The sequence below is a fragment of the Vulpes vulpes genome, chromosome 2, assembly GCF_048418805.1.
Source record: "Vulpes vulpes isolate BD-2025 chromosome 2, VulVul3, whole genome shotgun sequence".
Taxonomy (NCBI): Eukaryota; Metazoa; Chordata; class Mammalia; order Carnivora; family Canidae; genus Vulpes; species Vulpes vulpes.
The window spans coordinates 5907728-5933530 of record NC_132781.1 but is presented as its reverse complement, the minus strand read 5'-3'; the positions used below and the strand labels follow the sequence as shown (position 1 = coordinate 5933530).

Sequence of the window (25803 nt, the reverse complement as noted above, 5' to 3'; positions counted from 1 at the left end):
CCCGGACTCCAGGGTCACGCCCTGGGCCAAAGGCAGGCGCTAAACCGCTGAGCCATCCAGGGATCCCACCTTGACATTTTTGAAGAGTCTGTTCTGCTTTCTTATGCCCTTATTTTGGATTTATGTCAGGTTTCCTCATGATCAGATTGAGACCTACGGGTTCTTCAATCTGTTGCAATCCACGTCTCTGGTTTGGTTTGGTGGTTACATTCTGGGAGGTTGGCTCTTTGGAGCTCCTTCAAAATATGTGTGTGTGTGTGTGTTTTCAATTCTGTTGGTACATGAGTTTGGAGACAGTTCTGAGTCTCCCTGCTTTGGAGCGGCTGGTCTGGGGTCTCTCATCTTGTTTAGGGCCAGAGGTGACTCAGTGCTCTGTTTTCTCAATAGGAAAGTACCGCGAGTTCCACCGATTTTATGGGGAGAAGCGTCTTGCTGATGCAGCTTCTCTTCTCCTGTCATTGATGACTTCCCAGATAGCCCCACGGTCTTTCTGGGTAATACTATTAATAGATGCCTTGCCCCTTTTGGAAGAGAAAGAGGTACAGTTTGAATTCAGAATGATTTGCTTCTCTGTGTTTTGTAGTCCTTGATTGTGCTTCATTCTGTAGCTGTTGTGGGTGCACATCCACACATCATCTCCCAAGTAGGGCCCTGCACGTTATGTGTGCATTCCCCTGTAACGCCCACTCTGAAAATCTGGTATCTACCCAAGAAAAGCTACTTAATTTGAAATGAAGCAGTGGTCTACTGACAGTACTCCGCCCAGGGCCCTGACAGGAAGGGCGGGGAGTATAAGGGCTCTGTCCTCCCAGAGCTACATATACAGAGCTCACTCCTCCCAAGGGTTTGCACAGAAGGCCATCTCTGAACCCAGGCATGCCCAGACCAGTGCAGCCCTTGCCTGGGGAGCAACTAAGCAAAGCAGCCACTCCTCTCTCTCCTAGGTGGTTTTTTCAGCAGAGCAAACATATGAGCTGATGAGATGTTTAGAGGACTTCGCCTCAAGAAGGCCAGTGTGGAGAGAGCCTGGTGTTCAGCGACTCCAGGTTATTTTAGCGTTTGGATTGTTGATTCCATAATGGTGATGAGAAAAGGCTCCTTCCATCTTAGACTTCCCTACTTTCCTCCAGAAACACTGGCTCCTTATAAACTTGTGCTTCTTGAGTTACCTTTTAACCTGTTACTGACACACACTCTTAAGTAGGGTGGTTCTAGTGTTCTGTTCTTTTCTTCTGGCGGTCACAGTGGGCCTTTGCATGTGGTTCTGTCAACTTGCTGGAAGCTAGTACTAAATGCTAAATGCCCTTGGTCTGCCTTTGGGTCAGATAGAGCCTTGCAGAGCTTTAAAGAAGGAACACTTCTGCTGTACCTCACGCTGGCTCTTTGCTTTTAGGAGGACGTGGAGAACACGAAGTTGGAAATGCTGAGACTTGCTCTTGCACGAAATCTTGGCCGGGCCATTATAAAAGAAGGCTCACTGGAAGGATCCTGAGGTCAGCCAAGAGCTGCTTCACTGTGGCATTTTCATATGGCAATGTATATAGATTTCTGAAAGAATAAATTTTTCTTCCCCCCAAATAGAAGGCAAATTCTTGGAGTTCAGCCTAGGGAGTTTCCCCTCTACTGTGAACCTGAGGTTGGTGGTAATTAAGAAAGTGCTTGTTATGTTTTCCTTGGATGGAACTGGTCCTGTCTCCCAAGAGAAAAAAAAGCCACTCCTACAAGTCATGACGGTGAGTGCAGTGCCCTCCTTCCCTATTAGCTTAAACAAGAGTGGTCAGTGGTTTACTTATGCTTCTGAAATTTAGCCTTTACAATCAACTGGAACCTTTACCTGGTTTTTACTTTAGAAAAGGAAAAGGTCCAGGAACCTGTACTTTGACCAACAAAAATCTCAGATGATGCCAGCATATCTACCTGTATACGTCTGGAATTCCTAAGTGGTGCTTTGTCCACAGTAGAGTGAATGGTTATCTGTATTAGGATTCCACGTAGGGCAAAAATGATTTTATTTGACATGCAGCAAAACAAGGGCAGCAGAGTCGGTATATTGTACACAGCCATTTGTCACAAAGCAGTGACCTCAGTAGTAACACTCAGATAGTTTTAATGTCTAAAGCTTATTATAAAGGTGTATTTTCCATATAGTAATCCCACAAATCTTCCCAGGGCTGCAAGCAGCCAGTCTCTGGAAAGCTCTTAAATTTATAAATAGTGAAACTGATTCACTTTTGACTTGTCCTAATGAAGCAGTGAAACCTGCTTGCTCAAGATGGAAGGGAAGGAATATAGTAAGGAAACCTGGCAAAGTGCAGGGAGGGATCAGGGAGTGTGGTTCGTGCCACCTTTCCCCAAAGATGGCTCTGTGCCATCCAGCTGAGCTCAGGTGAGCTGTGTGCTCTTTCCTCAGCTGGTGGAGGCAATTTTCCTGTTGCCCCATGAGGCCTAGACTCCCTGGCCCAGTTGCATCTGATAGATGGAGCAACTGGAACAAGCTTTCTGGAGCTGAGCACGGTCAAAGCAACAGGGTCTGGTGACTCGATTCAAGCATGGTTCCTGATCTCACCACCTCCAGACCCCATATCGCGGTGACTGTGCCCCTCAGCAGCTGGGGATAGTCAAGGTCCCTGGGCAACAGGTAAGGATAGAAGTCTAGTGCAATGTGCCTGACCCTGAGGCCTCCTATTCCCAATCACATGCCACACCACAGGCCATCTGATGGGAAGAGGGGGAGGCCCAAGCAGGAGGACGCAGACGGTGATGGGAGTTGTTCTTCCCTTCAGAGGCTTGAAGGGCAGAAGAGCAGTTTATTTCATGCCAAGCAAGAGGTAGTGAATAGGATGGCCTGTTCTCGAGGCAGGAGGCACACTTTCCCCAGAAAGCTTTGAGTACCTGCTTCCAGAGAAGGGGAATACTGGTTCTCTTCGTTCTTTCATACCCCTAGTTTTGGCTGCCACAAGGCCGAGTTCTATTCCTAACAGGCTGAGTTCCACAGCCTGCCGAGATGTCCATAGGACACAGCCTGCCACCGCCAGAGACAAGCATACAACTGGTGACCCGGTGGCTGTTCCAGGATGATGCTGCCCATGGAAGGCAGAGTTGGAGATTCAGCAGTACATCAACTCACTCTGCCCAGGGTGGCTCAGAACCACTCGGCTTTGCCTACCTCTCCAGAGGTGGGAGCAGGAGCCTGCCAGCAGGGGGAAGCACAGAGTAGTGATGGGGGCTGAGGCCTCTAGGGTGTGAGGATGTGGTCCTTGGGATTCTCTTAAGTCTCTTTAGAGACGACTCCTCAGGTGTCAGGATACCAACACGAGGGAAAAAGCCTCCTCCCTGCCTTGGGTCCATGTCCCCAGGGCAATAGTTAAAGAGTCAAGCCACTCCCCACCCCTGACAGTACACGGCCACTTCAAGTCACACAGGTAGATAAAAATCAGGTCCTTTTAGGGGGCCAAGGGAGAGAGCATCACAGCAGCAGCTCGGCTCCTAGCAGCGATGCCCAGGGCCCCTGCTCCATATCCTAGCTCCAGGCACTGCAGGCAGGACGTGGAGGATGACTGGACCAGAGAGCCCTCCTGTCTCAAGGCAGCTTGCCTGGGCTTCAATGTGGAGGTGACACGGAGTCCTCTGGGGTCATAGGTTACCCCACTGTTCCACAGGAGGGAACTCATCCACCTCGCCCACCTCTGTGCTCAGTTGCTCTCCCAGGGCAAAGGTCAGCCTATACCGAAGCCTCGCCTTCTCCTGTGACAGAGGGACAGCATGTAAGATGTGACCTAGGGCCCCTTACCACCACCCCATCCTCACTCAGCCACCAAAACAGGCCAGGGACACAGTGAACACTGCAGTATCATGGTACTTCAGGCATGGAGGTGGAGGTTCTGATATGGGGCAGTGAGAGCTACAGGCTGGACCCCAGTTCTAGCTCACCTTCAGTGGGTTGGCCAACAGCATGACCTGGGTGATGGCTGCAGGTGGCTGGATGGGGCTAAATGGAGATAACTCTGTCCCAGAGGGTGGCTGTAACTTCACCTTCATTGACTGAAGAGAAAGAGAAGCTCCTTTAAGGAGAAATGGCAGGAGCCCACTAGTCACGATGGACACATGCTGCTGCCTGTTGGCCTCAGGGTCCCTCAATACAGTTGGGTTCAAGGGGAGGTAACCTGTACCTCTTGAGGCCCCAGGGAACCAGGGGTACCTTTGGCACTGCGGCCTGCAACACAATGCTTTTGATAGGCAGGGGAGCTGTATTCAGCATGGACACCACCACGACCAGCACGTCCGGCCGTCCAGGCGGACACTCCTTGGCAAAGTGGAAGAGGATGCGGAAGCCATTTTTATCATAGGCTGTCACAGGAAGAGCGCTGCCTGTAAGAAGAGGTCACATGGGTGTGGAAGGAGAAACCCCACAGAGCCCTGAGGGTGTCTGCCACACCCCTTTAGGGAGGGTGAGGGAACCCTGTGGCCAGCAGGCACCCCAAAAGCATCTGGGAAAGAAGCTGTCAGAACTACCCAAGAGTACGCAGTGGCAACAAAAGGCCAAGACAGCAGGTCACGTTTGGCTTTAAGGGACTTGGGCAGAGAGCCAGTGCCCACCCCTCTCACTCCCCAGAACACTGCAAGCTGTGGGCTCCCCTCCCCCCCCATGCTTTCAACACCTACTAGGCTTGATAGATTCCAGGGGAACGTGGACACTGGCCAGGGAAAGCTCTGGCCCCTTCATGGGGCTGCCTTGGGACTGGAAGGCAGGTGGCTGGAAAAGAGGGCTGCCAGGCCCTGGGGAAAAGGGGAGGAGAGGCCGAGCAGTGGTGCTGGTGGGGATCAGAGGGGAGGTGGTGGTCCCAGGGAAGAAGATGGAAGAGACAGGTTTCACCAGGCCGGAGGTCCTGAGAAGCAGGAAGGAGCACAAGGCAAGTCAGAGACCAGGGGAAGCCGCTGGGCCAACCCCTCACATGTCTTCCAGGGAACAGCTGGTTCTTACCACCCCTTCCTCCTCTCCCCCGTGTTTCCAGAGGCCAGCCCCAGGCCCTCCAGAACTGCCTCCTGTTCTACCGAGCCCAAGTCCAACTCTCCCCACCCCCACCTCTCCCACTCATTACGCTCTGGTATCTTCGAGAAGATGATCAAGGGCATCCAGCTGGTGCAGGGTGCTATCGCCCAAAGCTGAGCCATGGTACCCGAGGGCTGTGGACTCAGCCTTTGGGGCTGAGGCTGGGGCCAGTCCAGTCGGAAACAAGAAGGAGCCTGCTTTGGGGGCAGGCCCAGTGGCTGGGACCACAGGAGCAGAGAAGGGAGAAGGCAGTGGAGCCTGGGAGCTGCCTGCAGAGGGTGCTGAGGGTGGGACAAGAGGGCCATCTGACGGGCTACAGGCAGCACTCCCAGGCTTGGGGCCGCAGAATTCCAGGTCCGACTGCTCATTCTGTCAGGAGTGGAAAGTGAGTGAGCCATAAGCATGGAGGAGCTGTCGCAGTTGGTGGCTTTGGGTCTCCAGCTCTGGGCCCCACCCTGGGGGCCCGACAGGCAGCCCCCTCTGTAGGGCCCGGGGCAACCCCGTGGCTGTGATCAGTGTTCCCAAGCCCACCCAGGGCAGGGAGTATGGACAGCCAGGGCTGCAGCCAACTGTGGCTGAGGAGTCATGAAAGAGGAAGTCTGTGAAACTGGTTGAGCTTCTTAGTGATGCTTCTACCTGGAACAGGGGCCACTGGCTGTTTCCAGCTGAGTCTTTGGAAGGAGCAGTGGGTGCTGGATCAGCAAGGCCTGTTAGAGAAGATGATGGTGATGAGAAAGGGCTCTGGCCTTGGGCAGCCCCATTTACCCTAGAAGGGTCACATGACAAAAGTCGCTGACAAGTGGGGACTAGGTATTTTTCCAGGCAGCCTCCAGAGGGAAATAAATCCTCTCTAGTCCTTACATTAAGGGGCGTTAGCTTCTGGACTGAGCAAGACACTCAGCCCACCATGTCCATTCTGGAGCTTGTATGCAGACCACCCTGGGAGCCTGAAGGCTTTGAACTTGACTTTCCCTATACCTGAAGCCTCCCTTCCCCATTCCTGCTAAGTACAGGGGCAGCCCTGGGTCCTTTTCCCAATTCACACGCCTTTCTGCCCTGTTGGCCCCACCAGAAGCCCTTCACAGCCTCCCCCCGGGACACACCCAAGCAGAGCAGCTCCTCGTCCAGCAGGCAGAGGGCGTTGCTTGTGCTGTTGGGTGTTGGGGTGGCCTCAGCCTGGCTGGAAGAGTGGCTGCGCCCAGGTCCTGAGGTCTGAGGGGGTGGAGGGAGGATAGGGATGCCGGAGGATGGTGGGGCTGGCGCCAACACTGAGGATGAGCTGCCTGGTGTGTCCAACTCAGCAAGGTCGATGAGAGTGCCTTGGTTCCTGGAGTGGTTTCCTAGATGGGCGAATGGAAGGGAACAGGGGTGAGTAGGGGCCATGGGAGTGGCTGCAGAGAGGAAGCAGAACCCTAAGTACAGCCTCTAGCCTAACACTGAACAAAGGCAAGGAAACAAAGAAAACCCTATCCATAGCCTCTGGCCTCTCAGAAGCTGGAGGAGCATTTGGAAGGGCTTAGAATCCCCTTGGGCCCTGTGGGGTGACATGCAGGTCAAGCACTCCCCGCTACGTGGTAGGGCTGGGGCTGGTCTGGATGGATCCAAAGGGAGAAGAACATTTTACCTTCCGAATCTGGCATGGCTGAGGTGGCTACCTCACCATTGATAACCTGCCCTTCAACGACTGTTTTGTAAGAGTTGATGACCCGGGAGAGGTTGTCACTGGCCTGAAGGATGTCCCCTAGAGCAGAAAAAGGTACTTCTCACTCCCAGCCATGACACTACTCCCACCCTCACCCTCCCGGGCCAAATCCAAATTCCTGGGTCATCCTTGTCAACTACTCTTTGACTCACCCAAACTATTGTCATTGTCTTCTGTCTCACTGGCTAGTTTGAATAATGTTCGCCTCTTATTCTCACACCGATCAAACAGCTCCTGAAAGAGTCCCAAACCTAAAGGTGAGAGCTACAAAGTCCCTTGGAAGTGATCTAATTCAGTGTCCACATCCAGAAAGACAGAAGGCTCCTCTACTGCCCCAGTTGGTACCTGGCAGAACTGGGCCCCCTATGCCTGCTGCCGGCTTCCACCACGCTGTGTCATCTAAGAAGTCTGCTTAGGACCAGGGGAAGCGTTTCCCGTCCTGTCCCCGAGGCCAGCACGTGCCTCAGAATTCAGAATATCTATGTGACAAAGGACTAAGGTGCAGCACCAGGGGCACACGGTGGGTGGCTCTGCCCTATTGCTCCTGAGGCAAGGAGGCCAAGCAGAGAGCAGTGAGCCCTGAGGTGGGTCTGCGGAATCACACGGACTCGGGGGTACACACAGCTCCCCTGCCATGTGCCTTAGCCATAGTCTATGTAAAACGGGGGCGGCCACCGTGCTGATTAATAAGGAACAGCAGGGCTGAGCAGGCTGGCTCCCTTCCCTGGAGCCTGGCTCTCGGGACCGCCTACCTTCATGAGCTCTTTATCTGCCTCTGAAGAATCCTCTTTACTGTAATGAAGCAGCATCTCATTCAGCAGCTTTACGTTGTTGTTAACCTCCTCTAAAGTGTGCAGACGCTTGGTCACCTTCTGGATCCGCGCCTCATCCTACATCAAAGACAAGGAGAAAAAGCTCAACTAGACTCCTCTCCCTGGCTCCCCAGGGCCCCCCCATAGCCAAGGGTCGCACCAGAGAATGTAAGCAGAGGCTAGTCCCGGTGGAAACTCCTTTTAATGCACAGTTCTTGGGAACCACAAGCCTCAGTCCGTATTTAGTTTTTCTTTTATATAACGGCCCGTCCCCACCCCTAAACCGGCCCCGTGTATGCTTGCTCCTCTAATCCATTCTTCCCCAGAAGCCCTAGTGGCCTCTCGTGATGGGGGGCGGGGGCAGGGATGAGCAACAGGCCTCACAGTGGAGGAAGGGACTCTTGGTCTGTGGTCATGGGTTCCTTCGCCCCAAGCCCGAGGCCCACTCACTTCCTTCACCATGGACTTGATGAGCTTGTTGGCCTCTTGTAGGTCATCCGGGTTTTTGCTTTTCAGCAACTTGGCTAAAAGCTGGAAGAGGAGGTACCAAAGGTAAAGGGAAAGGCAGCAACCCACCTGGGGAGACTGCAGAGGGGCTGGAGCTCCCGCAGCACTGAGCCCACGCCTCATCTGAGGACGCCATCTGCGGGGGCGCACTTTACCTTGGATTTCTCCTCATCGTCAAAAACAGGATTTTTGGGACGAGGTGGTGGAGAGGGAATCAGTGTCCTGTCCATAGGGATCAGCGGGTCAGACTGCACTATGCCTGACAGGAACACAAGGGGGCAGAGCGTTGGCTCAGGCCGGGGTCCCCCTGACCCCTTCCTCACTCAGCAAAGAGGGGTACATCCCTGTGACGAGGGCCTGCAGAGGGTGAGAGGACAGTACACACCTCTGTCCCTCAAAGTGCAGCTGAGCCCTTCCCGTTGTCCTGAGGAGGAAGGAAGGGACGGCAGACAGCACCCCCCTTCCTGGCCTTAGCCAGCCTCTGGGGCTGCTTGGAAGCTGAGGGAAGGTAAGCACATACCCTGCCTCTTCAACATGTGGTAAGCATCCTTGATCTTGGTTTCTTCTGGCAGGGCCAACGTCCAGCTATAAAGCAGCTCGATAACCTTGGTCTTCACTTTCTCAGACACCCTGTCTCCCAGGTACTAAGAGGCAAAAGGAAATGGGAAAAGCTCCTAACTGCCACCTGGAGGCAGAGACGGTGGGAAAGCTCTTCAGCAATGAAAGGCTGCGAGTTGATTCCAGCCTCCAGGCCCACCCCAAAACCAGAAGGTGTCTGTGACATGGCACAGGGAGCCAAGGAAACTGCCGGTGGCAACGCTCACTCTCTCAGGGTACGGTCTGTGGTCAGGCAGGAAGCGGGGAACCCGCCACCTGGTTTCCATGCATCATCTCCCAGAAAGTGACATTTTACCTCAAGGGAATGAATGAGAATGGCTTAAGTATGAGAAACAGCTCTCTATGCTTTAAGTGGCGCCCAGAGCTTAAGAGCAACACCAGCATGCCCCAGGAGCTGAGAGGCTGAGTGATGAGAAGACTAACCTCTTGGATCCACGCAAGACAGACCAAAGTGACCGCTGTCCCTAGCGCCTCCCCCACCCCCACCCCCACCTGCTGGCACATCACCTCACATTCAGAGGAGTCCATCAGAAGGCTCCCCTCAGGGCCTAGCTCTCTAAAGACAGTTCTGTAGAGATGTTCGTACCGTGAAGCCAGTTAAGATGGGAGGGGGGAACCACAAACGGAGTTCCTAGAAATGAGGAGACTGCTGCTGACTGACCTTTGGAGAGACGACTTTGATTAACTCATTCAAAAACCGGAACTTTCCCACTTCATTATGAAATCTCCTCCCACAGTTCTTCATGCACGCCTCCAGCACCTGCAGCCACATGAGGAGGAGGCACTCAGTGCCGGGAGTGGGGGGTAGTATCTGGGTGGGAGCTGGCGCTCAGCCAGGACCCTGTCCACAGAGCACAGCGACTCTGCACCCAGAGAAAGAACTTGCAAGTAAGCTGCCTTTAGTAGGAAGTAGTGTTACTTTTAGCTACAGAGCAAATTATACTCGCCGCACTTTCCTTTAGTTGGCCAACTCCGGTGACTGGCAAGATCAGCATCTCTTCAAGAACCTGCCTCTGAGCTCCACCCTGTGCTCGGGCCCCTGCCTCTGGCTCCCACCCTTTGTCACTTGGCTTCTCCCACTCGACCTGTGGCCTCACTGGCAGAGACTGCACTTCAGGCCTCTCTGCAGCCTCGGCACCTGGCACAAGGGCACACGTAATCACGGGGCAGTTTATGGAATGTGTTCCAGATGGATCTTGTATCGAGGATTTCAGTTACCTTAGGATGTGAGCCCTGAAAACCTCAGAAAACCCAGTGGGCAAAAGGCCTGTGCTCATTAAAATCCACTGTCAGAATGAAACAACCTACCGTCAGGGCCTGGACCGCCTCCCATTCCTGCGGAGACTGGATCTTATGGGCTAGCAGTCGGACAGCGATCTGTGGCCTGGGAGACAAGAGACCACGCTTTCAGGCACTAACCCTGGGGCTACCTGGCTGGCCCTCCTTGGCCAGTTTTGACTTCTGCAGTCAGCTCTCTCCCACTTGCCCCCACCAATGCCTTTGAGACTCACCCTTCAAGCTCTTTGTTGATCTGATCACAGAAGCCAATTATGTATTCCCAGTCCTCCTGGCGGTTGGAAGGATTGGTGGCCTTATCTTGGGACAGAGCAAAGTGGAAGACCATTGTTATAAAGAGCAAGGAAGACATAATGGAAGGTTTCCCAACAATTTTTAGACACTACTGTGAAGCTAAGTCTGTTTCCAAATTTCTTTTCTGATAGAGAACCTTCAACAGGTCAGTTCAGTATTTTGAAAGTTACAAATGAAGGGAAAACAAATTCTCAGCCTTGTGAAGCTTAGAGTAGACCATGATCAATAAGACAATTATAAACACAAATGATAAAAACCTTCCAAGATAACCATAAAATTTTTAATATAATCAATAAATATAAATAACTCTAGTTATACCAAAAATAAGCTATTAAGCAAGTAGGGATGATCAAGAAGCATTTCCCGGAAAAACTGAAGCCAGGTAATATTTGATAAGGAATATACATACTTAGGGACAGCCCTGGTGGCGCAGCGGTTTGGCGCCGCCTGCAGCCTGGGGTGTGATCCTGGAGACCCAGGATCAATTCCCACATCGGGCTCCCTGCATGGAGCCTGCTTCTCCCTCTGCCTGTGTCTCTGCCTCTCTCTCTGTCTCTGTGTCTATGAATGAATGAATGAATAAATAAATAAAATCTTAAAAAAAAAAAAAAAAGGAATATACATACTTAGAAAAATTATTTCCAGGCAGCCCAGGTGGCTCAGCAATTTAGCGCCGCCTTCAGCCCAGGGCCTGATCCTGGAGACCTGGGATCGGGTCCCACATCAGGCTCCCTGCATGGAGGCTGCTTCTCCCTCTACCTGTGTCTCTGCCTCTCTCTCTCTGTGTCTCTATGAATAAATAAAATCATACGCTTCAAAAACTTTTACAAGACCTAATTTTTTTTAAATATTTTATTTATTTGTTTATTCAGAGATAGCGAGAGAGAGGCAGAGACACAGGCAAAGGGAGAAGCAGGCTCCATGCAGGAAGCCCGACGTGGGACTCGATCCTGGGTCTCCGGGATCACACCTCGGGCTGCAGGCGCCACTAAACCGGGGCTGCCCAAGACCTAATTTTCTTAATGCTTTAAATGTTACTTAATTTTTAGAGGAGGGCGTGGGGAGGAAGAGAGGGAGCAAGAGAATCCCAAGCAGGTTCCATGCCCACTGCAGAGCCCGAGACAGGGCTCGATCCCACAATCCCAAGACCACAAGCCATAATCAAGAGTAGTCGCTTAACCAACTGAGCCACCCAGGCACCCCCTGCTTTCAGTGTTTTTTCTATTGCATATTTTAAGCTCATATTTACTGAGTCCCTACTAAGCACCAATCATTGTACTGTCTAAGGGATTGCAGAAACAGAATCTGCCCTTGAGCACTCAGTACCCTCAAGTTTATTTATTTAAGAGTTTATTTATTCACGAGAGACACATAGACACATACAGGTGTCCCAGTACCCTCAAGTTTAAATAGTCTCCTATGATTAAGGACAAGGGCAAGTGTTGGAGCGTTCTCAGAGGATTATCGAGGGCTTAAAACCCAGGTGCTAAATGTCAAGTCTCCTATTATTTGGTGTTACTGTGTTATTTCCCCGGTTATCCCCAGACCTGTGCTAAAGAGGCTGGCCCCCACTGAGGGTGGTTAAATGTATTCCCATCTCTGATTCAGACCTTGGGAGTCTGCCTCTTCCAGAAAGCACTCTCAAGCTGTTTGCTAAATTTAGGGCTTCAGGTTCGGAAGACAAATGGAAGGCTGAAGGCGTATATCCTATTTAAATACCCATGCTCTTGCAAATCCCCCCTCCACACCCCCGCGCCAAAAGCAGAGCAACAGAACCTTGAAAAAGCCCTTCCAAACCAAGGGGTGTCGTCAGAAGTTCCTGAATTCTGACTTCTCGTGACTGTTTTTTTAACTTCCTTTTTCCTAACATTAAAATTCACTAGCTCCATGAACAAATCCTAACAAGGGCTCCCATATCCCCCACCCTCCCAGGGCTCTGAGGCCCAAGAAGTCAGCAGACACCACCCTGAGGCAGAGGGAAGAAGGCCTCTGCTCCAACTGTAGGAAGACTCTGATGGTTTACGTTCATATTTGGAGGAAAAGGAAAATGTCTGTCCTCAATCTTGAAAAGACCATTAGCAGACCCTCTAAAATGTCAAGCTAGAAGAAAAGCAAGACTAATTCAAGAGTGGCTATTTGTTGCCACAGTGATCTACAAGTTGTCGCCTTCCAGAAGCCCCATGTTTCTCCCATCAGTTGTCTGATACCTTCTTAGGTGTTGGCATGGCTTTGTTACTAATCTATCATTTGAGATGCTTAAAGTTCTCACTTGACAATAAGAGCCTGAAGGAGACAAAAAATAAGACCATCTGAGGGGCCATACCCCTCCCATTGCTGCTATTATTATTTTGAGAAGAGTCACATCCCTCATAGTATAACATGGTATAACTTTTGCGCTGTTCACACTGGAAAAGCATGGCTCTAGAGTACAGCATGGATGCTCCTGCCCACACACATGTGAGCAGTGGGGCCTCATCAAGCATGTTCTTCCCAGGCCTCTTGTAACTCCCATAGCACCTCTGTTCCAGGAATATGCCCACTTCCTTCTCATTTGCGCTCAACTTCTCTAGAGTCCCACTTCCTTTCACCTTGATAGACCTTCCTATTGCAAATCTGCAGGGAGCTCTCTGCCTACTATGGGCTCGCAAAACCTTGGTTTCAGCAATGGCGAGGCCTGGATCTGAGGATCTCCTCCAACTCTCCCTTGGAAAGCAGACCACAAGCACCCTTAGGAACTAAAGGAAGTTGGGGTAATTCTGGGTAACTCAATCTCTGCATTTGACCAGTCTCCCTCCCTCAGATGTACAGGACTTTCCACCCACTCAACATGCTCCTGGCACAGAGGTGACACCACAGTCTCCCCTGTAAACCCCACCTTCTAGAATTGGCTCTGGGCTCTATTCTGACTTAAGGTTTCTATTTTCAGGTCTCCCTTGCAAGCCTTATTCTCTTGCATGTCTGTGCCTCTAGATCTCCTGCTCTCATTTTCAGCTTAGTTCTAGCCCTAGCCTTGATGGTGGCAGGGCCTCAAAAGGTCAAGGAAAGATGGTTCCAGTAGGGGTAGCACCAGCTACCCAATCCCAGCATGGCTCAGACATTTCACAGCCGACAGATTCTATGTAACACATGACTTAGAGATTAGCAGAGGCAAGACACAGGATGGAAGAGAAATCAAGAGTCAGCCTTCAGTGCTGGGGTCTTGAATCAAGAGAAACATAGTCACCAAGTCTTTGTTAAGCACTCATAGAAAATTAAGTACAGGGATCAACTACACTGTATGATACTATTCAATCAATCAATAATGTAACAAAGAAAACGAAGTACCAGAGAGGCCAGGGAGAGACCACAGAAAAAGTCCGCACTTAGAGACCACCCTTGGGGAGGTTATGCTCTTTGGGTGCCACACATGCGAAATAACCAAAGCAGAGTATAATTATATAATTTGGTACAGAAATGAGTTTAAAAACAAACTCATTACTTCTCCTTCCTGACTTCCTCATTTCTATAAATGATGCCATCATTCAAGGCTCTTTTTGCCTCTGCACCCAGGCATCCAGCTTTAAACCCCCATTGTGGACTCCTTCCCTTTCATCCACTTTCAGCAACCGAGGGTCCCTTTCTTCTCAACATCCTTTTAAATCCTTCCCTTTCTCTGGCAGCTTGGGACTGAGTGCAAGTAACAGAAATCACCATGATTCTTCAGAGGCTCTCAGGTTCTCCTCTCTCATTCGATCTACAGTCTCAGTCCATTTGAGGAGAAACATTGGTGTTACAGCAGTAGCATTTAACAAGGAACTTGATCCTGTACAGAAACTCTTTGTGGACAAGATTAGAGAATACAGAACTAAGCGCCAGACATCTGGAGGACCTGTTAATACTGGCCCAGAGTACCAGCAAGACCTGGAGAAGGAGCTTTTTAAGCTTAAGCAAATGTATGGTAAAGCAGACATGAATACGTTCCCTGACTCCAAATTTGAAGTCTTGGACAAACCCCAGTCCTGAAGAAATAATGTAAAATTTATTTGGCAATTTGTCCTAGATTAGTTGTACAACTGGATCAGAATAAACATGTTTCACAACTGTCAAATGTTCAGAGAACTGTCAAATGTTCTTTTGATTCTGGTTCCAAATAAATTAGGTGATGTTGGGTGTACAAAAAAATAAATAAATCCCTCCCTTTCTTACCCCTGCCCCCACCCCACCTCCTTATTTCTTCACCTGCTTCCAAAACTTCTGCTACTTGCTATCCTATATAAAACCCCTAAACTGATCCTCCTAAAACACTGATTTCACCAGATAAGGTAAGTATGGGGACCTGACGGGAAGCCTAGGTGGCTCAGAGGTTGAGCGTCTATCTTTGGCTCAGGGCGTGAACCCAGGAGCCTGTTTCTGTCTCTCATGAATAAATAAATCTCAAAGAAAAAGAAGAAGAAGAAGAAGAAAAAAAAGAATGGGGATCTGATAACTGCTGAAATTTAAACTTCTTGGGCTGGAATTCAAGCTTTTCCAGAATTTGGATCTAACTTCCCAGCTTTCTCTCCCATCACACTCCTACAGGAACTCCCAGCCTGAACCAGCCAAACACCTGTCCTATATGCCCCAAACATGGTTTACTCTATTTACATCACTGTCTAGTGTTTTCTTAGCCAATTTTCCTCAGTCTTCAAGGCCTGGCTCAAATGCCACTTCCTCACTGAGAGAATCATCTTTCCATTCCACTTATCCCCAATTTCCTAAAGAAACTGTCTGCATTTTAGCATTTACAGCTCTTGCCCTGTACCTGTATCTTTTTAAGAATGCTTTATCCAGGGATGCCTGGGTGGCTCAGCGGTTGAGCGTATGCCTTTGGCTCAAGGAGTGATCCTGGTCCCAGGATCCAGTCCCATATCAAGCTCCCTGTGGGGAGTCTCTCCCTTTGCCTGTGTCTCTGCCTCTCTCTCTCTCATGAATAAATGAATAAAATCTTTAAAAAAAAAAAAAAAAAAAGAATGCTTTATCCACTCCAGCATCACCTTTATCAAACTGAAGGCAAAGACAGCTTGAACTTAATTTTCATAATACCTCATATAGCAGGTATTTGTTACAGACTGATTGAGAAAATCATAAGACTTCAGGGAAGGCTGAATCAAGAGACAGTCCATGGGCAAGGAGAACGTGACATGGGTTTTAAAGCATTTGGTTGAGCAAAGGGGAACAGGGCTTCCAGAGAGGGAGAGCAGTGTGTGCTGGTGGGACAAGAACAGCTGACTGAGCAAAGCAAGACTACCAAGGAGCCACAAAGAGGCGGCAGTAGGTGTGCAGAAGTGCTCTTCTGGGAGAACGCAGAGCGGATGGAGGGGAAGGGGAGAGACACTTGAGGCACCCGGCCAGCGGAGGCCTTTATGATTCTGGCAAACGATGGAGTGACAAGGCTCTAGACGAAAAGAGAGCTAAACCACAAACATTGGTCCATTCAATTGATAAAGTTCACAAGTAAATCATTAAGAACTGTGAAGGTAAAAAAAAAAAAAAAAAAAAAGAACTGTGAAGGTGAACAACAGATTAGAATGGAAAGAATCTTAAAAAGGGATCCCTGGGTGGCGCAGTGGTTTGGCGCCTGCCTTTGGCCCAGGGCGTGATCCTGGAGACCCGGGATCGAATCCCACATCAGGCTCCCGGTGCATGGAGCCTGCTTCTCCCTCCGCCTGTGTCTCTGCCTCTCTCTCTCTGTGACTATCATAAATAAAAAAAAAAAAAAAAAAAAGAAAGAAAGAATCTTAACACTGCTCCTAATGTCATTCTCACTAATGGGAAAGATCAAAGGCTAGTCTCAGCTCTACTGTCTACAGATATCATCCCATTCCCTCACTCACCATCTCCACTCTCCCTCAAAAACAGGTCTGTCCCTCTATTTTAAAATATAGACTAATAGAGACTAATATAGACTAATATAGACTATTAAACTCAGCATAGGTCAAATTATTCCATTGTCCTCATTAATATCTGTGAATCAATTCCAGTGTAGTTATAACTTGTTGGATGGGTCTGGGCAAGTGGTTTGATTAGAGTCCAGAGTGTCCTCTTTTTTTTAAGATTTATTTATTTATTCATGATAGAGAGAGTCAGAGACACAGGCAGAGGGAGAAGCAGGCTCCATGCCAGGAGCCCGACGCGGAACTTGATCCCGGGACTCCAGGATCGTGCCCTGGGCCAAAGGCAGGCGCCCAACCACCGAGCCACCCAGGGATCCCCCAGAGGGTCCTCTTTTTGTGAAATTGTGATAGTAGTACCTGGTTCGCCAGGGTACTTGATAAATGAATTAAATGAATGCCTTTGGAGCAGTCTGAGCTCCTCAGAGATCAGTTCCAAATACAGAAGACTTTGCGACCTGCTGGCAACTGCAGATTTTGCAAATGTAACCTAGGTTCAATCACCTGCAGGGGGTTTCTTATTAAGAAAGGTCAGGCTAGGGATCCCTGCGTGGCTCAGTGGTTGAGCACCTGCCTTTGGCCCAGGACATGATCCTGGAGGTCCCAGAATCGAGTCCCACAAGGGGCTCCCCGTGTGGAGCCTGCTTCTCCCTCTGCCTCTCATGAATAAATAAAGTCTTTAAAAAAAAAAAAAAAAGAAAGAAAAAAAGGTCAGGCTATTGGCATAAACAGCCATCACCTCCAACAGCTTGGAGGCTCTAGTAAACAGATCCTGCACAAAGCAATCTCTAGGCATCCTGTCTCATCACCCTGTACAATCTTCTGTCTTCACTTAAAGAGGTCTCCAGGGGCCTCTTCTAAGCCCATAGGAAAATTAACTTATTAACTCTTCAGCAGAGTACTACCTGCTAACAAGGTTAACCCATATTTCCTCAGGAGCAGTATGCACTAGCAATCAGAGCAAGAGGCCGCCGCTCTAACCACCGCACTAGGCTGCGCTCCGCAGCTTTGCTCAGAGCAGGCTACCTACGAATGGCTCGTTAAGACGTTCAAGTGTGTGTCCCCCCAACACGGACATCGCCAAGCCCTGGGCACTGCAGGAAAAGGGCAGACCTCTGTCATGCCTTTTTAGATTCTTCTCACTTCAAACATTCTGCCCGGGCGAGGAAGCCACTTCTCAAACACACGGTCACAGCCCTGAAGCTTGTGCGCGTACGCTCGGCGGCACCCACCGCTCCCGGAGTTTCCCCTCCACGGAGGCACAGGGGGCCCGGAGTCCCGGCGGCGCGCGGCCCCACCACGACCTCCCCAGGTCGCCGCTGCATGTCAGCCGGAAGCACTGGGCTGCCGCGTCCCCGGAGCCCGCGGGGCCCGGAGCGGACCCGAGCTGACGCCGCCGCGCGCAGGAGCGGGAGGAGGCGCCGGGCGGGGGCCGGGGCGCCCTGCTGGGGAAGGGGCGTGATCGCGGAATGCTCGCGGCAGGGGCGAGCCCAGGCGCGAGCTGCCAGGCGACGCGGCCGCAGACCCCTGGGAGCGGAGGGGGGCGGAGTGGGGCGGAGAGGGGGCTCGAGGGCAGGCAGAAGCGGCCGCGGCTACTCACTCAGCCAGGACTCCAGGCTCTCCCCTTCCGCCTCCGCCATATTGCAGCCGCCCGGGCCGGCCCAGCGGCCTCAAACCTCGCGAGAGCCTGCAAGCGTCGAGCCGGGGCGGGGCCTGCATGGGGGCCTGAGAGGAGAGAGCCCCGCTGCCGAGGGTCGCGTCGGGCTGCGGCGGATAAGGAGACGCCGAATGTTTCCTTCTGGCTCTTGCCTGTGGACTTCGGAGTGAGAGACTCTCAACGCCCGGATTAATGGAGTGACGTACAGGCTCAGGACCCTGCGGAGCCTTTTCCCCCGTCTCCCGTCTACTCGCTCAGGCACGCCAAGGGCAGCCTTCGCGGGGTCCTCGCGGCCAGCCAAGATGGCGGCCCCCGCGGTGACGGCTGCGGGAGGGTGGCCGGTCCTGGCGCTGAGCCTGCGGAGTGCTGTCCGGCGGCTTCCAGGGTGAGAGGACGGTAGGAAGCTGGGGTGCCGCCTGGGACTTCACGGAGAGACCTGCAGGGAAGGAAAGGGCCACGGGCAGGCCCGCGGGAGCCTGCAGAAAGCTCGGGGGCTAGGATACTTCGGCCCAAACCTCTGAATTGGCTGCGTGACTTTGGGCCAAAGATTGTCCCCCGCCCGACAGGGTTCTGAATCGAAGCTGAAAGCGCGGTCTTACCAAAGAGCTCAGAGCTGCGGGCGGGGCCGGGGGAGGCGGAGATGCTTAGGCGGGGCGCCTGTCCTGAGGTTCAGGAACCTCGCCTGACCGTGGGAACTTGACGAGGCGGCTCTCCCGGTGTTTTGGGGGAGAGGCCCACCCACCTCTTAGGACAAGAGCCAGAATGGTTACGTTCAGGTTTGCCTGGCGGTCTCTGCCTCTCTCCCTCGTCGGCGGGTTGGCAAACACGCCCATTGTTAAGTCAAGTCTTTCCGCGTGTGGAGTCACCTTTTGGCGACCTTTTCCTCTTCCCCCTTCTCAGGCTAACCCAGGTGAGGTGGAGCCGCTATGGTCCCGAATACAAGGATCCACGGATTGACAAGGAGTATTACCGTAAGCCGTTGGCAGAGTTGACGGAGGAAGAGAAGTATGAACAGGAACTCAGGAAGACCCAGCTTATCAAAGCTGCTCCAGCAGCGAAAACAAGCTCTGTGTTTGAAGACCCCGTGATCAGGTTAGATGGAAGCAAACACTTTTGTTCCTCGGACTAGGACTATACCGGGGAGGGCCTGCAGTAAGGATTCTGTGATACAGCCTGGGAAACCTAAACATTTTGTTTTTCTTCTTGAAGTAAATTCACCAACATGATGATGAAAGGAGGAAACAAAGTACTGGCCAGATCCCTCATGATGCAGGTAAACAGCACATCTCTCCGGTCTCCATGCTTATAGCTTTGTACGTGGCTCTTTCAGCTTAGCATAAAAAAGAACAGGTTCAGGGGCACTTGGGTGGCTCAGAGGTTGAGTGTCTGTCTTTGGCTCAGGTCATGGTCCTGGGATCGAGTCCTGTATCAGGATCTCCACAAGGAGCCTGCTTCTCCCTCTGCCTGTGTCTCTGCCTCTCTTTCTGTGTCTCTCATGAATAAATAAAATTTTGGGGAAAAAAAAAAAAAAGCTTCACGTATCTGCCATTAGAATTACCGTCCCTGTACGGGGTGCCCAGGTGGCACAGTTGGTTAAGCATCTGACTTTGGATCTCAGCCCAGGTTTTGATCTCAGAGTCGTGAGTTTGAGCCCCGCATGAGGCTTCATGCTGGGTGTGGAGCCTACTTAAAAAAAAAAAAGACCCCAGTATGTATGTATGTATGTATGTATGTATGTATGTATGTGTGTGTGTGTGGAGGTGGTGGCTTCAGTGAAGTCCTTCAGGAGTCAGGAACCACCATTCACTCCCCCAAACACAAATCTCAGCCTACTGCTCTCTCGTCCTCTTCCAGGAAAGAGGGAGGCACATAAGAACTCTGCCTTAGGGGCAGCCCCGGTGGCACAGCGGTTTTGTGCCGCCTGCAGTCCGGGGCGTGATCCTGGAGACCCCGGATCGAGTCCCACGTCAGGCTTCCTGCATGGAGCCTGCTTCTCCCTCTGCCTGTGTCTCTGCCTCTCTCTCTCTCTCTCTCTCTCTGTCTCTATGAATAAATAAATAAAAATCTTTAAAAAAAAAAAAAAAAGAACTCTGCCTTAGAAGTGCTGAGAGAGGGGCCTCACTCTTGTAGAAGAACAGGATGATAGGAGTAGAAGGCAAGGTACTAGCTCAGCTGGATAAACCTTTCAGGGAGTCTGGGGCAGCATCTTCCAATGTTTCTCTCTGCAGACTCTTGAAGCTGTGAAAAGGAAGCAGTTTGAGAAGTACCATGCTGCTTCTGCAGAGGAACAGGCCACCATCGAACGCAACCCCTATGTCATCTTCCACCAAGCACTGCAAAACTGTGAGCCCGTGATAGGGCTGGTACCCATCCTCAGAGGGGGCCATTTTTATCAGGTGAGCAGTCAGGGCTGGAAGCAGGGCTGCCCACCCATGAGACAAGATGGTAGGGGTGGGCTAGGGAATGCTTGGGAGTGGGAGGGCCCAGAGTTGGGTCAAGATTGAATTTTATAGGGACCAGGTTCTGTCACAGTCTGCTCATCTGAGTCCTAGTGTAGAACTCACAGGCAGAGGATGGAAAAGAGAGCAAAGAAGTGTCCAGATTACCTTTTCTGGATGCCCCTCGCCCCACCCCGGTTCTGTCCACTGTCCTGTGTTGTAAATTGTCAGCTTCTTCTGAAGGACTATGTGTAGAACTTGTCTTTATACACCCACATCTAGAGCTTGACCCATGACTCATGTTTTGTCACCATTTCTTAAATTGAATGAGGCTCTATCACAGCTTTTATTTCTGTGTCAGTGTTATAAGCGGGTGTTCTAATCTGCTTTTTTAATGTAGCGTGGAGACCCTCATTAACATCTGTGTCCCCAGGGTCTGGCATGGTACCTGGCATATAGTAGTGGTCTAGCAAACACTTACTGACAAGAGGGTCTTGTTTTTAGGCACCCCTGATCTGAGTTGGCTAAGTCACCCCAGCTTGATGGGGCTTTTCCCAATTGATGTTCATATCAACCTAGGTGAGCTTCCATTTAGAGGTGAGCAAGGTCTTTGCTTAATGAGCATCTGTTCAATGAATGCCTCTATGTCTGTTGCACTGAGATCTGTCGGGAGTGAGGGGGACTCACAAAGGAGAAGCGAAGCCCCTCTCCTCAGGAGCATTGTCAGTGCTAGCCCAGAGGGAACCTGTGGCTACTCCTTAGAGCTCAAGGAGGAGGGAGGCTGCAGCCCTGACAAATTGTTGGATTAACTTGCCCAGGTCTTGTCTTGTCCAGGTCCCTGTGCCACTTGCTGATCGGCGTCGTCGCTTCTTGGCCATGAAGTGGATGATTAAGGAGTGCAGGGAGAAGAAGCACCGGCGGATGCTGATGCCGGAGAAGTTGTCACACGAGCTGCTGGAGGCTTTTCACAACCAGGGCCCTGTGATCAAGAAGAAGCATGACATGCACAAGATGGCTGAGGCCAACCGTGCCCTGGCTCACTACCGCTGGTGGTAGAGGCGCTCCACTGAAAGAAATAATGGGAGCCACTATTCCAGTGAAAATCACCTGCTGGCTAGTAGTTCCTTTTTAAGGGCAGGCCAGCCTAAGGGTGGAATAATGTATTTATGCCTGTTAGTCCTTTGTTTGGGGGGCTGGACATGCCTTTCCTGCTCTATCTCCTCACAAAGAGGAGACATCAATCTGGATTTCCCCCAGGAACTTAGGGCCTATCCAGCTTCTCTATCTCTCTCAATTCAGGGCAGAACTTGGAATGATAGGAAAGGAAGCAGTTTTAATATTAGAAACGATTTATTAGAAAATTCTCGCCCTGAACTGGTGTAGCATGTGATATGGAAACTGCCGTTTACTAAAATTGACTGGAAATACATTCGTTTCCAAAGTGGTCCTTGTACAAAATGTATAAAAAGCAGCTTCTGGGGTGACTTGTGCTCTGCCCCTCAATATCCCAAAATATCCCACCAATAGCTCTGGGTACCCATTTTACAAATGGGGAAGCTGAGGCACCAAGCTGGCTCTTGCACTGGTGGTTACACAGTGCAGTGGGTGTTAGAAGCTGCCTTTCTCTGCATGGCCCAGGCTGGAGGTGATGGGGTAGAGGTTGATGGGACGGTGAGGGCAGGTCTGTGTGGTGTCTTCCCCAGTCCCTGAATCCAGGAGAGAAGGTGCTCAGGGCAGGACCACCATGTAAGTGGGGAACTTCTCAGGAGCCACTGAAGGTCTGCAAGGGACAGTCTTTGGGAGAGGCAGGGAGTTGGGTAGGTGAGAGGCCTGTGCTGCTGGTGAGGCAGCCTGAGCTGGAGGCCTAGTCGGAGACCTCACTGTAGTAATACTTGTGGGCAGCCGGGGTCGTCTTCCAGCCAGCTGCCCGAAATTCGATGATTTCAAGCAGCAGCAGCTGGGCCAGGGAGCTGAGGCCGCTGGGGAGCAGGAAGCCGTCCCGGATCAGGACAAAGAGCTCATCCATGCGCTGTCGGTTCATCTTCTCCAGCTGCTCCCCTACCCGGTGCAGCTGCAGCACCAGGCAGTCCACCTGCAGGGGGCGGGAGATGTGATCCCCAGGGCCTTGCTAGCCCATCACAGCTGCTGCGGGCAGGCCCCTTCCCCCGTCATGCTCACACCACCTGGTGGGTGTTAGCCACATCTTCCATTAATGGAGACAAGTTCAGGACTCCCGTGAGCTCTCCTGGGCTGGACTGGATGCGGGGCCTGTCTCTAAGCTGCCACTTAACCCAGGCTTTCTGCCCCTCCCCGGCCCTGCCAGACTGCCTTTCTGGGCCATCTGTATCCACAGCTGGATTCCGATCACAGGATGGCTTTCCTACTGGGAAGAAAGCGTCTGAGCCTGAAGGTTTGGCCTGCTCTCTGTTCTGGATAAATTCCAGGCCTGGCAGCTTGTCCTGGAACTGAGACAGGCCTTGAATATCCCCACCAGGCTCCTGCCTTAGGAAGTTGGTGCTCTCGGATGCCTCCACAGACAGTGGGCTGGTATTCTGAGCCGAGCCAGGGGTTGCCCCTCCACAGCTGTCAACCCAGATCACCCACCTCCTCCTCCTTGCTCAGACTGTCGGGCTGGGCCAGCCGGAAGAGGCAGTCATACACAGGGTTCACCAGGGCCATCATGGGCATGTTGTTCACCTGTAGGGGGAGAGCAGGGGGTGTGCAGAGCCCTGGCTTAGTGGCTGAAGGAGATAGGCTGTCTCTGCCGCACAGGGTGGCTACCAGGGCCTCACCCTCAGGTAGTCAAAGATGTTGCAGATAAAGGTGACATAGCAGACCCAGCCCTGCAGGGACCGGGCTCGCAGCTGCTCCCGAGCCTGGTACTCCTGCTGCAGCCGGTTGAGGAGTCCCCGTCGGAAGACGCTCTGGCCTGCTTGCTTGCTCTCAGCCTGTGAGCCAGGGAAAGGAGGGTGAGCCGGAGGCGGTGCCATGGTGGGCCCCCCTCCCAGCTTCAGTGGCTGAGGACCCTCTTGTCTGACTCCACCTCTCAGGGAAGCCGTTTGCTCCTCTGCCCTGCCAGCAGCCAGACCTGCCCCTCTGCTTCAGCCTTTCCCAAAGCGTCTGCGTTTCTGCAGTCCCAGCCCACCTGAATAATGGCATAGCACATGCGTCCTGCTTCTTTGCTGAACACACAGTCCTGCAGAGAATGGTCCACGATCACGTTGGCCACCTTTTCCAAGTCCACAGCACCTGGCTCTAGGGCAGAGATAGGTGGGAAGTCTAGAGTTGCTGAATTACTACATTTGTCTCCACGTGCTTCTAATTTGAGATGTTTTCAAAGGAGCCACCCCCCATGATATGCTTACATTTAAAGAGACCAGAAAATACCACACAGGAGCAGCTGGTGGCTGGGTTATGCCGCTGTTGGAGACTAATCACAGAACGCTAGTTTTCTTAGGGCACACATTCCCTGGCACTAAGGTTGCGGAAGGAGCACAGAATAACGATGTGTTTGACAGCAATTTCACAGAAGAAAGTGTTCTTACAACACACACATGAACCCCTGACAAGAGCGGGCCAGGCAGGGCCTCCCCAGCAGGCTTAGCTTGGCATGTGATGGGCATTACTAATTGTTAGCTGAGTCAAACTTCTGTTCTGAGTGCTGCAGAAGGCACTGGTCCAGGACAATTACTGCCTCTCCTCTGCCAAGCAGAGTGCTCCATCCTCTGTCCCGAGTCAGCCAGCTCTGCACATTCAAGGCCACCTGCTGTGGCAACTCAGAAGCCAGGTCCAATGTAAGCGCTTAGGAGACAAGAACTCCGTTCTCTGTGCTCCATCCCCCTTTCATGGGTCCTTAAACCTTAAAAAATGGCTTTGCTGCCCTAGAGGCGACTCTATGATTCATTCTTTCAATTACTGGCCTCAGTGTAGCTTGTCCTCCTGTCCAAGAGTGACGTTGCTGACTCCTGTTCTCAGAAAGCAAAGGGTTGGATGTTCCCAGGCTCAGGCCTCCAGGCCCATCCCGCTGGCCCCATCCCTACAGCTCAGGAGGGCTCCCATGCTCACCTTTGAGTGCTGTCTTCAGCAGCTGCTGAGTCTCTGCATCAAAAGACTGGATTTTATACTCCTCTCTACCAGGCTCCCCCATGACCATCCAGCCTCCACAGCTCTTTACAGAGGTGGGACTAATGACAGCACCTGGGAAGGAGGAGAGGGGAAGGGAGAGGCCTCAGGTGTGCAGCGCCGGGCCTGGTTTCTACCTTGCAGGCCCCGGCCAGGGCTAGCCAGGGCTGGCCAGCGCTCGGGACAGGTGCTCCCGGCCAGTTCATTGCCTTGGGTGGTTGGCTGAGGGCCCAGGAAGCTTGGCTTCTGGTGGAGACTGGGCACCAGCCAGGCACCTGCTGCTCAGTTTAGAACTCCTGTAGCTTCTGGGATTACACAAGAGGTGAAGGTGGACGTGCCTACCCTCCAGTCTCCATAGGAGGTAGAGCTATTCTTGATACCCCGGCTGGGGGGAGGTGCACTGCGCTGGGGGTGTTGGTAGGGGGCATATCAGGCTGCTCCCTGCCTTTCCGGAAGCCCGCCTGGAAGCTGCTCGCCCAGCGCGACTTCCAGAGAGTGACAGGGCCAGGGTTCCACTCGCCCCGCCCCGACTCATCCCTGGGCTGTAGTCAGAACCCTGAGTCCCAAACCCGGCCGTGCAGCCCTCGGCCGGGCCTGTGCGGGCGGGTGCGGGGCTGACCCGCTCCGGTCCGGGCCAACTTCTCCCCGGGACAGACCGGTTAAACTGGCCTCCCGAGCGGCAGAAACCCGACCCTGCCCACTCAGGACTCCACACTCAGGAGCTCCATCCTGGAGCCTCCCTCCTAAAGACGAGGGGAGCCGGGTGCCGCGTCTCCCGGAGGCAGTCCCCGCTGGAGTCCCCTCTCCGGACGCGGTGCCTCCCCCCCCGAGTCCAAGGACGACCTCGGGCATCCCCCAAGCCCGGAACCCCCTTCCGGGTGGCGCGGCGCAGCCGTCCGGGGTCCCGCGGGCGGGCGAGGCCGTGCGAGCGCCGGGACCCACCTGCCGGGCCGGCGCCGCGCCCGCGGGCCCAGAGGCCGCTCGGCGGGCATGGTGCGCGCCCCCGGTCCGCCGCGCTGCAGGGCTGGGGCGGCCGGTCGGGTCTCGCCGCCGCTTAGGTCATTTCCGAGCGCGGCGCGGGGGCGGGGCCAGCGCGGGGCGGGGCCAGCGCGGAGGGCGGGGCCGTCCCGCCAGCGCCCCCTGCCGGAGTCCCGGCGACGCTGTCCCCCCCGCGCGTGCTCCCGAGGTCCCGGGGGCGCAGGGAAGGCCGCGACACCGCCCCCAGCCCGTCCCCACTCGAGTCGTCCGCGCCGCGCCGGACCCGCTCCTCCGCCCAGAGGAAGCCCTGGGTCGCCGGCGGCGGGGCCCCCTCCCACGTCCCACGCCCGGGGCTCAGGTTAGAACAGGATGGAAAGAGGAGACTGGGCGGGGCGGCGGGAGGACAAGGAGGGCTGGCCC

At 52.8% G+C, this 25803-nt stretch overlaps 5 protein-coding genes across 10 annotated transcripts in view; 3 read left to right on the top strand and 2 right to left on the bottom strand.

The window, feature by feature from the left end:
• The window catches only part of NUP85 (nucleoporin 85), a 44840-nt gene extending 43262 nt beyond the window's left edge, over positions 1-1578 (top strand). For all 4 annotated transcript variants that reach the window (XM_025999718.2, XM_072746660.1, XM_025999717.2 and 1 more), the window contains 3 exons: positions 388-539; positions 945-1046; positions 1394-1578. In XM_025999718.2, the coding sequence (XP_025855503.1) occupies positions 388-539; positions 945-1046; positions 1394-1492 (353 nt within the window). In that variant the 3' untranslated portion in view covers positions 1493-1578. The remainder of the gene's footprint in view (positions 1-387; positions 540-944; positions 1047-1393) is intronic.
• A 414-nt stretch (positions 1579-1992) lies between these two features.
• GGA3 (golgi associated, gamma adaptin ear containing, ARF binding protein 3) lies at positions 1993-18134 on the bottom strand. Of its 3 annotated transcripts, none has more exons than XM_025999716.2 (17): positions 17789-18134; positions 10201-10285; positions 9998-10073; positions 9351-9449; positions 8592-8715; positions 8227-8330; positions 8015-8095; positions 7505-7642; positions 6905-6986; positions 6675-6791; positions 6154-6390; positions 5687-5757; positions 5100-5419; positions 4663-4886; positions 4199-4368; positions 3931-4041; positions 1993-3744 (listed from the first exon to the last, which is right to left on the bottom strand). In XM_025999716.2, the coding sequence occupies exons 1-17, from the start codon at positions 17826-17828 to the stop codon at positions 3634-3636; spliced, it is 2190 nt and encodes a 729-aa protein (XP_025855501.1). In that variant the 5' UTR covers positions 17829-18134; the 3' UTR covers positions 1993-3633. The 3 variants fall into 3 exon arrangements, with proteins under 3 accessions (XP_025855501.1, XP_072602759.1, XP_072602758.1); XM_072746658.1 differs by lacking the exon at positions 17789-18134 and adding an exon at positions 17421-17608; XM_072746657.1 differs by lacking the exon at positions 17789-18134 and adding an exon at positions 10906-11068.
• LOC112920787 (ATP synthase-coupling factor 6, mitochondrial-like) lies at positions 13689-14366 on the top strand. Its single transcript, XM_025999721.2, has one exon. It carries the CDS (start codon positions 13733-13735, stop codon positions 14279-14281), a length of 549 nt encoding a protein of 182 aa, XP_025855506.1. The 5' UTR covers positions 13689-13732; the 3' UTR covers positions 14282-14366.
• On the top strand, positions 18097-21712 carry MRPS7 (mitochondrial ribosomal protein S7). The gene is made up of 5 exons (XM_025999719.2): positions 18097-18230; positions 18746-18937; positions 19055-19118; positions 20074-20241; positions 21118-21712. The coding sequence occupies exons 1-5, from the start codon at positions 18148-18150 to the stop codon at positions 21337-21339; spliced, it is 729 nt and encodes a 242-aa protein (XP_025855504.1). The 5' UTR covers positions 18097-18147; the 3' UTR covers positions 21340-21712.
• On the bottom strand, positions 21115-25487 carry MIF4GD (MIF4G domain containing). Its single transcript, XM_025999720.2, has 6 exons — positions 25348-25487; positions 24349-24480; positions 23429-23538; positions 23076-23231; positions 22888-22980; positions 21115-22375 (listed from the first exon to the last, which is right to left on the bottom strand). The coding sequence occupies exons 2-6, from the start codon at positions 24434-24436 to the stop codon at positions 22148-22150; spliced, it is 675 nt and encodes a 224-aa protein (XP_025855505.1). The 5' UTR covers positions 24437-24480; positions 25348-25487; the 3' UTR covers positions 21115-22147.
• Between the last annotated feature and the right edge of the window lie 316 nt (positions 25488-25803).

Excerpts from the sequence above, each read along its gene's own strand:
- LOC112920787 (XM_025999721.2), top strand. The coding sequence starts at position 13,733 with ATGAGTTTAAAAACAAACTCATTACTTCTCCTTCCTGACTTCCTCATT.
- GGA3 (XM_025999716.2), bottom strand. The coding sequence starts at position 17,828 with ATGGCGGAGGCGGAAGGGGAGAGCCTGGAGTCCTGGCTGA. Across the intron at positions 6,792-6,904 it reads AGACAATGACAATAGTTTGG|GGGACATCCTTCAGGCCAGT; the intron begins GTGAGTCAAAGA and ends TTTCTGCTCTAG. Across the intron at positions 3,745-3,930 it reads TGTTGGCCAACCCACTGAAG|GAGAAGGCGAGGCTTCGGTA; the intron begins GTGAGCTAGAAC and ends CCTCTGTCACAG.
- MRPS7 (XM_025999719.2), top strand. The coding sequence starts at position 18,148 with ATGGCGGCCCCCGCGGTGACGGCTGCGGGAGGGTGGCCGGTCCTGGCG. Across the intron at positions 18,231-18,745 it reads GCTGTCCGGCGGCTTCCAGG|GCTAACCCAGGTGAGGTGGA; the intron begins GTGAGAGGACGG and ends CCCCCTTCTCAG. Across the intron at positions 20,242-21,117 it reads GAGGGGGCCATTTTTATCAG|GTCCCTGTGCCACTTGCTGA; the intron begins GTGAGCAGTCAG and ends TGTCTTGTCCAG.
- MIF4GD (XM_025999720.2), bottom strand. The coding sequence starts at position 24,436 with ATGGTCATGGGGGAGCCTGGTAGAGAGGAGTATAAAATCCAGTCTTTT. Across the intron at positions 23,232-23,428 it reads TGTGCTATGCCATTATTCAG|GCTGAGAGCAAGCAAGCAGG; the intron begins GTGGGCTGGGAC and ends CCTGGCTCACAG. Across the intron at positions 22,981-23,075 it reads ACATCTTTGACTACCTGAGG|GTGAACAACATGCCCATGAT; the intron begins GTGAGGCCCTGG and ends CTCCCCCTACAG.